Consider the following 16,613-nt stretch of genomic DNA (forward strand, 5'->3'; position numbering starts at 1 on the left):
TTTTTGGGGGGTTTTTGGATTTTGGGTTGGGGTGTTTGGAATTCAAGGACTTGGTGTTGGGGAGGGGTTTGCAAGAATCTGGAAGGTTGTGTGTGTTTCCCCCCCCCTGCATTTTTATGATTTTTTGTGACCATTGGGCCACTCTGCTGTTTTTTTTAAAAAAAATCTGGATTTGAATTTCTGTGTGGTGGGTAGCTGGGGGAACAGTTGAGGAGGGGTTTGCAAGAATCTGGAAGCTTGTGTGGTTTTTTCCTGCATTTTTATGATTTTCTGTGACCATTGGGCCACTCTGCTGTTTTTTAAAAAAAATTCTGGATTTGAATTTCTGTGTGGTGGGTGTGACTTTAAAGAGCACTTAATAAACTCTTGTTGTACCAAAGTTGGCTTTGTTTGGACTTTTTTTGACCATAGGAACGCATTAATTGAATTTCAATGCATTCCTATGGGATTTCGTGCTTCGCAAGACGAAAAATTCGCTAGACAAAAAAACTCGCGGAACGGGACTTCCGGGGTGGCACCATCGGCAATGGCGGACTCCCTCTGATCTGGAGGGACTAGCTCCACGTGAAACGGGTCTTTTCCGCTACGGCAAAGCGGGGACCCTTTCAAAAATCACAGGCGGATGAAGCCTGTGACCATGGGACTTGTCGGGCAACTTTAGCGCCCCCCCCCAACCCGCAAAAGAACCCACTAACGGGCTCCGGAGCGAAGAGGGGGAAGTGGCGCGGTGCTGAGAGTCAACTGCTTCTTCCGTGGAGCGAAGCTGCACAGCCGTTGCCGGAGAGCGCTGCCTTTTTCCTGGGACAATTTGGCTTCTAAAATAATCACCCGTGAGTACTTAAATTTCGGACAATTGGACTTTAAATAAGGACTTGCGAGCAGAAAGGAAAATTGGACTTAAAAGTTTACCTCAATTTGGCACTGAAACGGGAAGGTCTAAACAGGAAGTCAGCCTTCCGTTTCTTTGTAGATAGATTAAAGCAAAGACATGGCAAACTAGAGCTCAGAAAATCGCTTGTAAAAGATTAACTTTCATCATTTAAAATTGTTGAACCCCCCCTTCGGAAGCAGGAGAAGAGGGGGGATTTTTTCGGACTGTTTAAACCTGCAGAAGTGAGTGTAAAGTAAAGTAACTTTCCACCGTCCTGATCCTGGAGCGGGGTGTCAGGACTGACGTTTTTTGAAGCTCATTGACCAGAGACAAACGTTTTTGACAGATAGCTATAAGAAGAGAAACATTGATTCCCTTGTTCCCCTTCGCATTTTAAAGGAATAAATATTGACAAAATATCTGAAAAAGGAAACTTTGTTGTTAGACTTGTCTTTAAAAGAAAGAACAAATGGAAGTTTTCCCCCTAGAGGGAGACTGTGAAACTGTAACCAACTCCGGGGAGCTTGCAGCTGTTACAGATTACAATCGTGGGAATAGACTTCTGACCTTGCAGGACAATGTATTCAGAAGCTCTGTTGCATGCTTTCTGTAAAACAAATGCCCTACTGGAACAGCTACATGAGAAGACGGATTTGATGATTGATGCGATCAGAAATTTTGAACAGGCAGTGGGAAATTATATGGAGCCCACCCAGGAATTAAATCAGGAGTGTGCCCTGACAGAACAGATGAGCGAAGAGGATGTTACTGAATCTTGGGCGCCAGAGATGAAGGGAGCTGTGGCCCAGCAGGAACATGAGCTTTTGGACTTGACAAATGAACTTGGAAAAAGCCAGATTTGGATAGATAAAGTTTGGTTTGGTTTGGAAATGGGGGGTTGGATAGACCTCCCTATGCAGGGATGTTTGGACCTTTCAAGTCTGGCAATGGGCCGTGAGATGTTTGGGGTTGTGGGGGCTCTTAATTTTGGAGGGATTTTGAAACATGTTCTTAAATACCACATGGAGTTTAGTGTGGACTATGGAAAAGGGGCTGATTTGTCGAGAAGGGTCAAAAACATTGTTAAGCTGGAGTTCCCACGAGTGAAAGGAGCAGGAGACAAAGGAAAATACAGTTATAAATTTGAAGAAGAGCTGCGGAAGGGACATGGAAGAGACTTAAGGGCCTCGGATACAAGGTTACCAGGTTAATGCGCTAGATCGATGGGATAATAAGGACTGACAAAACGCGGGACCAGGAGGAAGGGACGCTGGATGAAGATTGTTTTTATTTCTTTTTTTTTACTACTAGGATTGTTTTATAAAATTGATGAATGTTAGAAAAATGTTGGAACGAAATTACTTGGCTTTAGCAAAAATGTTTAAAGAATTATGCAAGAATATTATGGTTATGAGAAGTTGGTAAAAATAAGATTTAAGTTTTAAGCTTTAAGGTTCTTTATAGTAAGATAAGATTAAAATAGATTAAGGTATTGTAATGACAGAATATTATGAAATATGGAAAGGATTTGCTGCGACAATTAACAACTAGGATACAAAAAAAGGGAGGAGGAGGAGGTCAAAGAAAGAAGGTAATGACAGTTGAGGATTTGAGAATGATGGATTTGTTTTTGAGTGTTTGTGGTGTATTTTTGTTTTTTGAATTTGTATTGTTTGATGTGGTTTGTTTTTTCTTTGTTTTTTCTTTCTCTTTTTCTGCTTTGTTCTCTTTTGTAATTCTAAAAAAATTCAAGAAATATCATTTAAAAAAGAAAAGAAAAAACTCGCGGAACGAATTAATTTCGTCTTGCGAGGCACCACTGTATGTAAATCCCACAAACCTTTACTACCCACCTGAGTTATTTGTTATTTGTTTTGTCTTTGGCTTATTTTTTATTATTTTACTTTTGTTCACACACATCCAGTTGAATTAACTGTTCTTCTTGACATGCATTATTAAGTAATCTCAAAAAATGTGTTTATTTATTTACCTAGTGAATATGTCAAACATGCAGGAAGCTGAGTACGAAGGGAAAGGAGTGGAATTAGCCTCTTGGATTAGCAAACCATATCATGTTCACTCCATGTTATTTAAATGGCAGAGATAAACAAGCCTTGGGAGAATTGGAGAGAGACCTTAAAAGCACAGGTTGAGATGAGGTGTCACTTAGACTGAATTATGTTAGAAGGAAAGATTGGCCCATAAAATACCTTTAAGGATGAAAAGAACCTTTCTTTTTTGTAAATAGATTTTCTTAAAGGATAACAAGTAGAATAGATTGTCAACTCATACATTTAGGCAGTCAGCCAGGTATAAAACAATTCTCTCAAGTAAGACAAAGTATAATCACAATGCAGCATCAATGCAATGCTGGGAAGTTTCTGCCTCTGCACATGAGTCTGGGAATGTTCTGATCAGTTCACATTGAGTTCATGAAACAGTGTACCCTGACCTGTTCTTAACGCATTGTTGACCACATCTACAGAACGCGATTGTTATGTTCTTTCATGTCATGCAATATCAATCATTAGTAATAGTTTAAGTCTTGATAATCAATCACTAGTTAATAGTTTAATAAGGAGGTTTCACGCCTGTCCAATTCTGTGTCCCCTTTCCCAACCTTTAATCTATTGATGATTAATGCCTATATTCAACCTTTGCATTGTATTCGCGTTAACCAATCAGCAACAAGCACATATGTGGTAATGCTGTAATATTCAATAAAAGGGACTCCCCGAGACTTGCTCGGGAGATGCCTCCCACATGACACTTGCCACTCGTCTGTCGCTTATTTCAACCCAACAATGCAAGACATTCTTCTTGAGTTTATCTCTTATTATATGGAACTTACACTTCAGAGAACCCATGCAAGTAAGAAGATGGTCCTTTTTAGCCATTCAAATAAGGGAAGTTTTTAATGTATGATATTTTAGTGTATTTTTGGTTTCTATGGAAGCCGCCCAGAGTGGCTGGGGAAACCCAGCCAGATGGGCGGGGTACAAATAATAAATTATTATTATTATTATTATTATTATTATTATTATTATACAATGGCCACATCCACACCATGGATTTAAAGCACTAGTCTATCACTTTAGCAGACTTGGATAATCATGTGAACTGTAGTTTGTTAAGGGTGGTGACCTCACAGAGTTATAGTTCCCAGCACTCTTAACAAACTACAGTTCTCAGGATTCCCCGTGGCCATTAAAGTGGTATACATGGGAGGGGGGGGCATGATGATAGCTTCCACCTGCACACATTCATGGCTGTCTTTAAGGAAAGGGCTTATGCTGTGATGTTTTTGTTTCAATTATATATGTGTTCTAACAGATGATATTTAAACTTGTGTGTGTGTGTTTAATAGCTTTTTAGCACATCTTTTCTGTGTTTTTAGCTGTTTATATTTAACCTGTAAACTGCCTGGAGCCCCATCTGGGAAACGGTGGGATATAAATAAATATAATAATAGTTCATTTGAAGGACGTAGAATTCATGAACAAATCTACACATGTAGAAACTTTCCACACGACTAGGATGCTTTGTATGTTTTCTAGTCACTCAGAGTTTCCTATGCTTATACAGCAGGCCAAGGCTGGCCACTGTGTTATCCTCCAGTTGTTTTTGACTGGGAAAAAGGAAGAGTCGTAGCTCAGTGGTAGAGCGTTTGTCTTGTACACAGAAGGTCTCAGGTTCAGTCCCCAACTGGGACTGAAGGCTGGGAATAAATACCTACCTAGAACCTTGGGCAACCTCTGCCAGTCAGTGTAGACTCTAGTGTGCTGTGACATGACTTCCTAAAGCAGCTTCCTATGTTCCTAATTGCACTCCAACGACATCCCAAGACCACCACATTGGCTACTGCTACTCTGATTTCAGACTTTCCAAATGGATGTGAACCCCTCAATCATATACTTAGGTTGTATATATGTGCAAATAAACCATATAAAGGCACAGTCTCTGCTGTGCCTCATTTCTACAAAGAATAACAGAACCAGTGTAACTCCTCAAATTTCACAACAGCTCAGAGATAGGGGTGGCATGCAACAGTATTGACTGGCAGTCTTCAATTGGAATAGAAGGATGTACCGTATTGGGCATTATACAACAATTTTGTATTATGATGATATAGCTCTTCCTATATCAAACCAAAACTCTTTACATGGAATGTCTAGAACAGGCTTCCTCAACCTCGGCCCTCCAGATGTTTTGACACTACAGTTCCCATCATCCCTGACCGCTGGTCCTGCTAGCTAGGGATCATGGAATTGTAGGTCAAAAACATCAGGAGTGCTGAGGCTGAGGGAGCCTGGTCTAGAGAAATCACAGCATTCTCTGATTTCTCAGTAAAATCTGAATTAATAGGATTTAATATGACAATTAATGAGGAAAAATCAGATGCAAGTATAGCATATCTCAATAAGACACCTGGGGGTTAGCTAAGTGACATGGAACAGGGTTTCTTTGTTTGTTTGTTTGCATTTTTTGTTCATTTGTTTTACTTTGGGTTAGATAAGAACAACAGAAAAGCTCTACTGGGTCAGATCAAAGGCCCATGTGGTCATGCCTTCTGTTCTTAGACTGGCTAACCAGATGCCTATGGGAAGCCCACAAGCAGAATCCAAATACAACAGCTCTCTCATCTAGATGCTTTTCAGTGCAGGTGTTTTGGGACAGCCATCTAAATTCCTCTCGTTTTGTGAATGGCTGTTGAACCAATAGTAAACTATAAGGATGATATTTCACATTCTTTGTTCATCAGTATTTTACAATTTGCAGTAGAGCAAACTCTCAATAGGACTCATTAAGTGGATTGATAAAGCTGAAATATTTTTATCCAGACTTGCAAAAATGCATTAGTTTATCCCCAAGTCCAATTACAAATCAGCTGGACCCCATCATGTCTTGATGATGCCATTAAGAGCATGACAAGGACCAGTTGTTTCCTCCAGCTGCCCTTATGAGTCTTGCAGCTCCTTTCCTTACAACTGCCCTACTGCCTGCCCCCCACTTCCCTCCACTCATCTTCCTCTTGCTGCTGCTCTATTCGGGGCTGTGAAAAGGAGAAAGGAAGAGAGGGGTATACTTTATTTACTTCTCCCTCCACCCTATTTGATGTCTCGCTCACAGCTGTAGCAGTATGCCAGGTCCTTCTATGAATTACCAAACTGCTCAACCAGATGCTGGGAAGTTGGGATACATGTTTTGAAAGCAGGTGTGTGCTATGGAGACATGAAGTGAGGACATGAATTCTCAGGCCATAGTGCTTGCCTCATATTTCAACTGAGTGTTAGCAGTCACTGAGAATCCTATCCCTAAACCAGGAATTAGGGAAGCTGGTGTCATCACTATTTAGAATTGCCAGCATTATTTCCTGACATGCATAACTCATATTTCCAAACAAAAATGGTGGAATTTGGTGTCATCACTACCTATAACGCTTTGCCAGCACTATTTCCTGATCCACGTAATCCATGTGTTGGCTTGGCAAAACATGTGAACAACAGGCAGAAAAGCAAGGGTTGTAATGCTTTCTTAAAACAAAAAAAGAAAAGAAGAAGCCAAGAACTCAGCATCTACCAAGATCTATTCCTGGCAATATGTCTCCTGCAGACTGTTAAGTTCTGTATTATATCTGAGATGGGGATGGGTAAAATCATCCATGCATAAAATGCTCATTTATTCACAGGGGAAATAAGTGAAGTGTGTATCTTTATTTATTTAAAATATTTATAACCTGCTCTTCATCAACATAGATATCAGGATGGAATACTGAACAGGAAATCAAAACAACCAAATCATAAAACAGACAACAATGCATACTTAAATACACCATCAATAGCCCCCAAAAGCATCTAAAAACAAAAGAGCAGGCTAAACTCTAATCAAATTACAAAACTTTAAATGTGTGGGTAAATAAATAACTCTTAACCTAGTGCCAACATGATATCAATTTCAGTGCCAGTCAAACCTGTAAGGCAATAATGGGAAAATCTTTTCGCTCCAGAGGCCACATCCTTATCTGATCATAGCCTCATGGGTATGATCATGGGAAACCTGCCAGTTAGCTGATGTCACAATGACACCAGCTGATTGGGTGCTTTGATGTCCTGAAGCTGGGACTTTAAAGCACGATGCAGGGCTTGAAAGGAGCCCTGCATGGTGCTTTAAAGTGCCCGTGTCTTTGCCTGTTTTTCCTGGCCCACGCAATATCAGCAGCACACTTTGAGGCTTGTGATTGTGTATTGTCATCTATGTCTCTTCCTGTCTCACGCCTGATATGCATATAACAGTGGCAGGTGGCTGGGGGGGGGGATGGCTTCTGGGTTATATTGGAAACCCTAATGGACCAATGTAGGCCAGAGGTTTCTCACTCCTGCTGCATTTCACAGATCAGGGCATCACTGCACAGGAGGCCATAAAACATCTAGCTCTGGATATGTACACCACCAAAATAAATCTCAGTCAGCAAGAAATGGAATAGCACTGGAAATCTCAAAATGCAATATTTTTAAGGAATACCCATGCAGCATCAAGTAAGGGCTGCAAACTACATCTATCTACATTTACATATATAACATATACAATAATGCAAGCATAGGAGGCACAGTAGACAGTTGTCCTTGCCAAGTGGCACATGAAGGCTTTTAAATTAAACATTCATCATAAGCCAATAAAAGCAAAACAAACAAACCCAAGTACTAAGGGGCAATCACTTACTGTCTTCAGTTGCCACAATGGTTATGTTGTGCCATGTGCTGGTTTCTCTGTCCAGTGGAGTTGCGAGTGTTATCCTTCCATCCTGTGTATTAATGTTGAACTGCCTCTCAAGATCAGTGTTTCGATCAATGGAAAACCTACAAAATGGACATCCTTGAAATTTACTTAAAAGACATTTGTTTGGCCTAAATGCATTGTAACAAAATCTAAGCAATCCATCGCAAAGAGCAGCTTTATAGCCCCAGTGGATTTGTGGAGCTCAATCGTGTTATAATTTATAAGACGAAAAATGATGGGCTGAGAATCAAGAAACAGAATTATAGCCCAAGGAGTAATTAGCTGCATCCTCTCAGGACGAAGGTTAGAAGCTGTCATCGAGATCAGTAGGTAGCATCTTTTAAAAGCTACTGCGAATCAAGAGTTAATTAGATGATCCATCACATTTATTGGACAACCTGCACTGTATTTCATAGCAACTGCTGATAATTCTGTCAATACATTAAGCAGGCAGGGCTCCTGTTTTTACAAGATGCAACTAATGTTCTTATCCCAACAAACACCACTTCTGATTAATTAAGTGAATACGTCACCTGCTTATGTTTGAGCATAACTCTGTGGACAATAGCTGGTTAACAACTCTTTACTGGTAAAACACTTCCAAAAAACCAGAAAGATTGGCTGCTTTATGGATTGACATCATTGGTTTCTAACAAAACAACTTTGATCTGACAGCTAAGCAGAGCTTGCAAATGAGAATGTGCAGGTACATTATGCAGCTTTAACACAGAAGCCAGCTTGACTAACAAGAAAGAGCTGCAGTAAATTGTTCCAACAGTGCATTAAACAAAATGGTGATTTAGAACTCCCTGCAAGATCTCCAGGAAAGCTTTTATGTTGGTCCATTTTCATATAGTTGTTTTATTAATGCATTACTTGTAAAAGAAACCAAACTGGAAAATTAAGCCTTACAATTTCTGGTGGGTCACGCACAATGAGAGAAAGAGAGTGAGATTGAAAGTACTGATATGGTACAGCAGTCACAGCTTTGAGGGGCTTCACTAAATCCTAGTGGTGAATTTATATAAGGGACTATAATGACTGTTGTTCCAAAGCATGGCATTGCACAACATCACACCACAACTATTTTGCATCTCTTCAGCTTTCCGCCTCAGCATGCAGGGATGAATTACTAGGAAGCATCAAACTGGGTTAGATATATTATGTCATATTGAGAAGTGAGAAAGTGATGACGATGCTTGAGCAGCTCAGATAAATCTGCTAAGAACAGAGGAAGGTGCCTTATGCTAAACCAGACCATTGGTCCACCTAGTACACTATTGCCTTTTCTGACTGACAGAGGCTTTCCAGGGTTTCGGGCAGGGTTTCAGCCCTACCTGGAGACACCAGGGATTGAATCTGGGTTTTTCTGCATGAAAAACAGGTACACTGAGAGCAACCTGATCTGTACATCGCAGAGAAACTGGCAAGTGAATTGGAAATAAACTTAATAAAAAAACAAAAAACAAAAATACATTTTCACCCTTTCTGAATGTTCCATATTTTGAGAATGCATCTTTTGAGAGAAAATATACATTGATTGGGAGTTGTATTCCTCCTTACACAGTATGCAAACTCATCTGCCATTCCCCCCACATTCCCCCCTAGCCCTTTACCTGCCCAGAAAGCAATGTCCCCACTGTGGAAGGACGTGTGGATCCAGAATTGGCCTCCACAGTCACTTATGGACTCATTGTTAAAACCGTGTTTATGGAAGACAATCTTACTTGGCTACAAGTGATTGCCAAAAAAGAAGAACCCTGTGCAACTACTAAGTTTATTTTTCACCTTCCCAAACCCTTTTATAAAGCCATTTCTCTTCTATTCTGCAGCCCTGCTTTGCACCCATTTTCACATTCACCCCCATGTTCATGCATCCTCTTCCTCCTCCTTTTGTACAACCATTGTTACAAACAAACCACCCCCATGGAAACCTCCTGCATCTTCCTCCTCCCACACCTTCCAGCTACTAAATACCCTTTTCACATTTTTGCTCAGTTGTGAAGCCACCATCCCCTCCTTTTCTTCAGACTGTCAGTTAGCTTGCTCAGTTAGAGAATATTAAGTCCATTTGATGAATGTCATACATATATGGGTGTTTTCTTGTTAATAAACTCTCTCTTCTAAATTACTACACTAAATCTAGAACTTTGTATTGAAGACAATACAGTGGATGCTCAGGTTGTGAACGTGATCCGTGCAGGAGGCACATTCACAAATGCAGTGTTCGCAACCTGCAGTGCCGCGTCTGCGCACGCGTGGGTTGCGATTCGGTGCTTCTGTGCATGCACAAAGCGCAATTTAGCACTTGTGCACATGCACAAGTGCTGAAACCCCAAAGTAACCTGTTCTGGTACTTCCAGGTTCGGCGCTGTGCTCAACCCAAGAACACACAACCTGAAGCATCTGTAACCCAAGGTATGACTGTACATGGTACCAAAAGTGAAATACATGATTGTGAGAAGGTACTATGGGCTATTTACGGGCTCTGCATCCTTTATATCTCACAAAATGAGGCAGCTGAAGAATGGAAGAAGGAGAAGTTTAAAGCAGTCTTAATTTTTTCAGTGCTCCTCCCTTCTCACTGTATTCAAACAATGTCAGAGGTTTGAATAAGTAGGGACACTGAGGGGTTATTGTGTTGCTGTTAAAACCAGTTTTAACAAGGAAAATTAGCAGCAATGGATACAGAATAGAAGCTAACACCAAAAAACAAGCACAGAATTTCTTTCCCAACTCCCTTCTCACTGTGCTCAAACCTTGTTTTAAACTGCCACTCCCTCCGTCCAACCTCCTGCTCACTCTACTGAAACCTCTGTCATTGTTTAAAATCAGCACTTTCCCCTCTCAGTTTCTTTCCATCTCTGCTTTATTCAAACCTCTCCTGTTGTGTAAAACCCTATTTCCCTCTGTAGCTCTGTTTGCTTTTAAAGCCTTATAAAGCATGTTTCCCTTCAGCACGGCAGCTTGTAGCAAAATTGCTGCTTGGCTGAACTTGAATCGAATCGAGAACTGAATTAGTTTGTTTTGTAAATGGATGGGTGTGAACTGCAATTAGTTCTTTTTTGGACATGTTCTTTTTAAATGAACTTTCCAAGCTCACCATCTCTTAGCCTAACATCACAGGACATCCCCAAGCATATAGCAGTGAATGCTTTGGGAAAAGGGGAACATACAGATGTAAAGAAGGAGGTGGTGGAAAGAAATGTAAAGTAGGAATGAAAATATGGTTGCTAAAGAATCATTAAAAAAAATGAAGTGTACAAAATACACATTAACTAAGACAAATTTATCAGAGAAATAGAACCAGGCTTGTTCACTAGCCAGATTTTCAACTCATCTGTTATACACCAATCCACTGCTGGGATATTGAAGCAGCCATATTCCGGTATATGTTAAATTGTACACTGGATATGCAATAATTCCACTTTTTGAAAAAAAAGAAAAAAGAAGAAGTTGTGAATCTTGATTCATATGTGCAAGCAAAAGTCATACTATGTATTGATTTTATTTAGCTAAATAAATAAATGCCTTCCTTGATGTAATTCTATTTACAATCTCTGTAGCTATAGGGAGAAAAAAATACTGGGGATTTGTGCATGTTTCCGTATTGACTTTCAACAAGCTATTTACAAAATCAAAATGCATTAAAGAGTATAACAATTTCTCAACACAACTGAAACAGGTTTACAAGTTTCCAAGGAAGCAAAGCCCCCTCCTGACTTTAAGTTAATATATATCATGTGCAATGTTTGTAGCTACCTTGTCTTTATAATGAGATTATAGCTCTTTTTAATGAGGGCACACTGTCACACAAGTAAGCAATACATAAAAGTACATTTCTGTAAGGAAAACTGGGGGGAGCGGAAAGAGAGTATCTAGATAAATAATAACCCTCAAAATTGCCTTAGTAACGCCACAGTTTATTGGGACTTTGCTGTTAGCTTTTTGGGCTGAGTGTGGGAGAAAATTGGTGGTGTGATCATACATTTCTTTACCTTAAGATGCCAATGCAGATACAAATGCAGTGTTCCTTCTCTATGCCTGTAGTTGCTTCCATGAAAGACTTTCTGTTTTGCACCAATGCAAATGAACACTTTACAACAGCATTTGGCTTTGCAAAACCCACACAGCCACCTTTTTTGCTTTCCCCTGCTGAGATGTGATTCATAATATTGATGCCATAAATCACTGTATCTCAGCAATGCCAAGCAGAGAGGGCATGTTACTAGGTGACTGAGATAAACAGCTGCATGTCAGGAAGGCATATCTGGGTGGGTGGGTGGGTGCACACACACACACACACACACACACACACACACACACACACAAAATTTTAGGGCATGCTATGAATTAAGAAAATGATTTGCTTTTGCTAGAGATGAAATATCCTTGAGGGGTGTGTGTGTGCGCGTGCAGAAACACATGTTTTTTCTTTGCATTCAGTGGGAAGAAAGGTGTTAAAGGAGAAAGGATTTCACTCAAGACTTGATAGATTCTGGATTCATAGGTAGAACAAAAGATGCAGAGGAAGTGCAGAGGAAGAGACTCATTCAAATTTAATACCTTTGGAATGAGCTCTTTGGTCAGAAAATAACACTTTATGATGTTTGAGAAATTTGATGTTTGCACATTCCGATATATTTCAGTGCCAAAATAATTTCCTGTGCCGCCCTCTCCTCCCCAACCCCCCACCATTCTCCATCAATTAATGAGCAAAGAAATTGCATTCATACATTATCAAGAAGAGGAAAAACAAGAAGATGAAATGCTAGAGATGGATATCCTTGGTCTCATTCCCTTCTGGACAACCTTCCGGGGCCACTTGTCCTAGTGAGATTGTCCAGAGGCAAGAGTGGGCAGAGCAATGAGCATCAATTTTACCAACGTACAGTAGGCTAATTTTGCACACACTCACATACCCTTCACTATCCTCCAGCCATGCGAGCAAAAGGGATTATCAGAGTTCAAGGACACATTTCAGTCAGGCAACACCATTCAAGAAGGAGGTGAATCAGGGCCAGGGGAGGGATGGATCAGGGGAGAGGGGGCGTTGTTGGGCGTGGCATGAGGAGTGTCCCAAGGGTCAGACAAAGAGGACTGGATGACCATATTTGGCCACTGGACCTGAGGTTCCTCATTCCTGCCCTACCCTAACCTTCCCTGAATCTCCTTTTGGTATGATACCTACAGTCTGTTTGACCGCCCCCTAGCAACTTTCCTTATGATTTCCTCAACCTAGTTCTTCAGCTCTTTTAGCCAGTTATAGCATCCTCATTCTGCCTCACTTCTTGACATCTGTTAGAAAATAACCCAGTCATTGTAAAATAACAACATTGAAATAGGATTGTATAGCAATTAAATTAGCCAAACAGGATCCCCAAAATGGACTTTGGAATACTTGCTAATGAGCAGCATGATTCTGCACATGTCCTAGAACAAAGTATATTTCTTTGGTTTTGCTCTGAACAGTGAATGTAGTTCTGTTGCATGAGAATCAGTGAAAGCAGCGAATTGTCCTCCCATCAGGGAGTTAACACTAAATATCCTCTCCATAGTAGCTGCTGTACAGGGAATTTCACCATAAGAGACAACTTGCATAATGAGTCGCTGGATAATGTCAGTGCAAAGGACTGATTAAGTCCCTGAAACCCTCCCAATATGTAATGCAAGCAGACTCCCTGATTTAGTTATTAATCAATTTTACAAAAGTAACAAATAAGATACCTTCCACAAGTAACTGAATTAACTTAATTACCTGAATTCTCATTGGTCAGAAACACCTCATAGTCCCCTGCCATGCAGGAAACTTGCATTTATTTTATTTTTATTTATCATTGCATTTCTATCTTGCCTTTCCTCTAATGAGATTAAAGTGGTGCACATGGATCTTCCCTTATCCATGTGAGTAGGTTAGGCTGAGAGTTAATGATTAGCCCAAGTTCACCAAATGAGCTTCTAGGTTGAGTAAGGATTTGAACCCTAGTTCCCCAGGTATAAATCTGGTCATTTCACCACACTTGATTCCTCTAGCATTTTGCTTGATCAATACATTTGTTTTTAAAAAGTCACTTTAGGCAAAACCTGGACAGTTGCCTGGTAGTAAGCCCCATTCTGCCCAGTGGAACTTATTTCTAAATAAACATTCAAAGTGCTGTGTTACACATTAGTAACCTAGGAATGCATGGTGTGACCTGAAAAAAGTCTTATGCAGATTAGTTATTTGCTTCCTATAGAACAGGGGTTAGCAAACTTTTTCAGCAGGGGGCCAGTCCATTGTCCCTCAGACCTTGTGGGAGGCCAGACTATATTTTGAAGGGGGAAAAAATGAACAAATTCCTATGCCCCACAAATAACCCAGAGATGTATTTTAAATAAAAGGACACATTCTACTCATGTAAAAACACACTGATTCCCGGACCGTCCGTGGCCGGATTTAGAAGGCGATTGGGCTGGGCCTTAGTTTGCCTACGCATGCTTTAGAATTTGTTGCCTATTTCATCCAAAAACCTCCAAATTTGCTTCCAATTTTACTTTGGGTGAATTCTGTGGCAACCTAAAGCAGACAGTGCTTTTTTCTGGGGGTATTTGAGGGTAAGCAGTACCAGCACTTTCCTCCCTCCAAATGTTAAAAGTGTGGCACTTACTGTAACAACTTGAGTAGTGAGTTGGGTAGTGGCACCATTTTCTCCCTTAAGGGGAAATAAAGCACTGAGAGCAGCCATTCCCAATAATGGGTCCCCATATGTTGTTGTACGACAATTCCCAACCTCCTTCTTCCCTGACAATTGACAGTGTTGGTTGGGGCTGATGGAACTTGTAGGGCAATAACATCTGGGGACCCAAGTTTGGGGAAGCCTATCCCTTTCTACTTGATTTATCTATTTAACTTAAGAGGCCAGTCAGTGCTTTTTTCTGTTGGTGTTCCTCTTATTAAAAAGGGGCGTGGGTTTATGAAAGTCAGAATAGCTGAATCAGTGTGCATATCACCTGTAATCCACATGGGCACTTGACTTCACAAATTATAAGACAGGTCAAGGATTTAAATTTTTAGTATCTAAGATTTTCTTTTAAAAAACAAAACAAAAAAACTGCATGTCAAATAGTGCCATAGAATAGCTTACCTACTGACAAATTCTGCAGAACTTAAGAAGTTTGCATCAGTCAGAGACATATATTGATCCAATGAGAACTATTTTCTATCACTAGTCAAGATTTTCTGCCCCTTCATTTGACATAATCACTTTCTTATTATCTGATCACCAACAGCATTGCATAATCCTATTGCACAGATGGCAGCTTCAAAGAATTTTGGTGAAGGAACTGTACTCATGAGGCAGAGAGAAGCTTAGCATTTTCCAACTGCAATTAAAAATTAGGAAATGCCTAAGGCTGATGGATTTTCTCTCATATTTCTAATCACTTGAATGTTTATTTTTCAAATAAAAAACACCCCAGGCACCTTAAAGACTAACACACTCATGGGCCAGATCCTACTTCATCAGGTGCATGAAATGTGCAGCTAACTAGGTTGATATATATGCATGGCAGTAGGGGGAGGGAGCGCAAGAGAGAGAGGAGGACAGTCATAAATTGAACTGATGAGATCAAGCAATGCAAGACATAATGCAAGATGCATCATATTCCTATGAAGAGCACAAATGAATACACAAACCAATTAAATGAGTACAAAATCCCACCAGAAGAGGTATGACTCACTACTCCCAGCTAGAGGCCCCTGGTGGTGAATTGGTATAGTGAGAATCATATGTACAAATACCTAGGGATGTATCCAGTGGTGACTTTGCATTACTGGAAAGGGTTTCCACTTACAGAAATATTGGCACCTGGTTTTCATCAATCTCCCATCTACCTAACCTGGCTCCTCTATCCCTTTGGTTGGTTGTGGTGATTGAAGGCAGACAAACAGACAGAAAGGCTGTTCTCCCAAATGTGGAGCCGACACTGATTCCATTGTACTTTCTTTCCTTTCCTTCTTTGTCTGATGTTATGACTCTCAGGTTAGCTTACAATTAAAAATTAAAAAAATAAAATAAAATAAATAGAAGCCATCATGTCAAAGCCATATTAAAACTGCTGTTCAGTTTAACAAAACAGGGCAGAAGCAGCCAAGTTCAGAAATCAAGGGAGGGAGGAATGAAAACTGCTACTAATACTAATACACATTTCAAGGTATTTTTTAAAAGGCTTATCCTGGAGCAGTAAAGTCATATGACTAGTTGTCATGCAGGCCCTCCTTGGGGAGGCTGTTCCATAGACGACACACCATTAAGAATTCCCTTTCTCTGGTCACTATATTCTTAACCAGCTGGGTGGCATCACACCCAGAGAAAGAGCTCAAAAACTGACCTCCAAGTATGGCAGAGATGGGGAATGTTTTGAGCCCAAGGACCACCTTCCAGGGGCTACATTCCATTAGGGGGTGGGGCCCAAGGCAAAAGAGGGTATTACTGGGGTAAAAATGGATTGTGCAACAGGCATGTCTCTTATCTTTGTACACTAGGCTTCATTTCAGCTAAAGACAAGAGGCGTTAATGCAGCAGTACCTTATAGAGCTTGAAGATACATCAGGATCATGGGCAGTCACCTGGCCAATCACAGAGTTAATAGCAGCATTCTCATGTACTTCTAGTAGGTAACTTGGTGATGAAAAAATTGGAGGTTCATCAGCATCCTCTATGACAATTTTCACTGTTGCAGTATCCTTGAAGGGTCCCACACTGATGAAACGTGGATCAATATGCACATTACTTGCTTCTACCTTCAGAGTATAGGATCTTTTCGTCTCAAAGTCCAGGGGCTGTTAAGAATGACAAAGACAAATGCCTTTCACTAATGACCACAGCAGCAAGAACTAGCAAAAGGATGGAAGTGTTATGCATTTAAAACCTAATCACTGAGTTATAATGCAATCTCTTTCCGCTTCCTTTGAACTGGGCTATAA

At 40.4% G+C, this 16,613-nt stretch overlaps 1 protein-coding gene across 6 annotated transcripts in view; it reads right to left on the reverse strand.

The window, feature by feature from the left end:
- Positions 1-16,613, reverse strand: part of CDH8 (cadherin 8) — a 236,779-nt gene that overhangs the window by 60,960 nt on the left and 159,206 nt on the right. For all 6 annotated transcript variants that reach the window (XM_081016514.1, XM_081016515.1, XM_081016513.1 and 3 more), the window contains 2 exons: positions 16,216-16,469; positions 7,592-7,728 (listed from right to left, as the gene is read on the reverse strand). In XM_081016514.1, the coding sequence (XP_080872640.1) occupies positions 7,592-7,728; positions 16,216-16,469 (391 nt within the window). The remainder of the gene's footprint in view (positions 1-7,591; positions 7,729-16,215; positions 16,470-16,613) is intronic.

Source organism: Podarcis pityusensis (genome assembly GCF_964106645.2).
Source record: "Podarcis pityusensis genome assembly, chromosome: 8".
NCBI lineage: Eukaryota > Metazoa > Chordata > Lepidosauria > Squamata > Lacertidae > Podarcis > Podarcis pityusensis.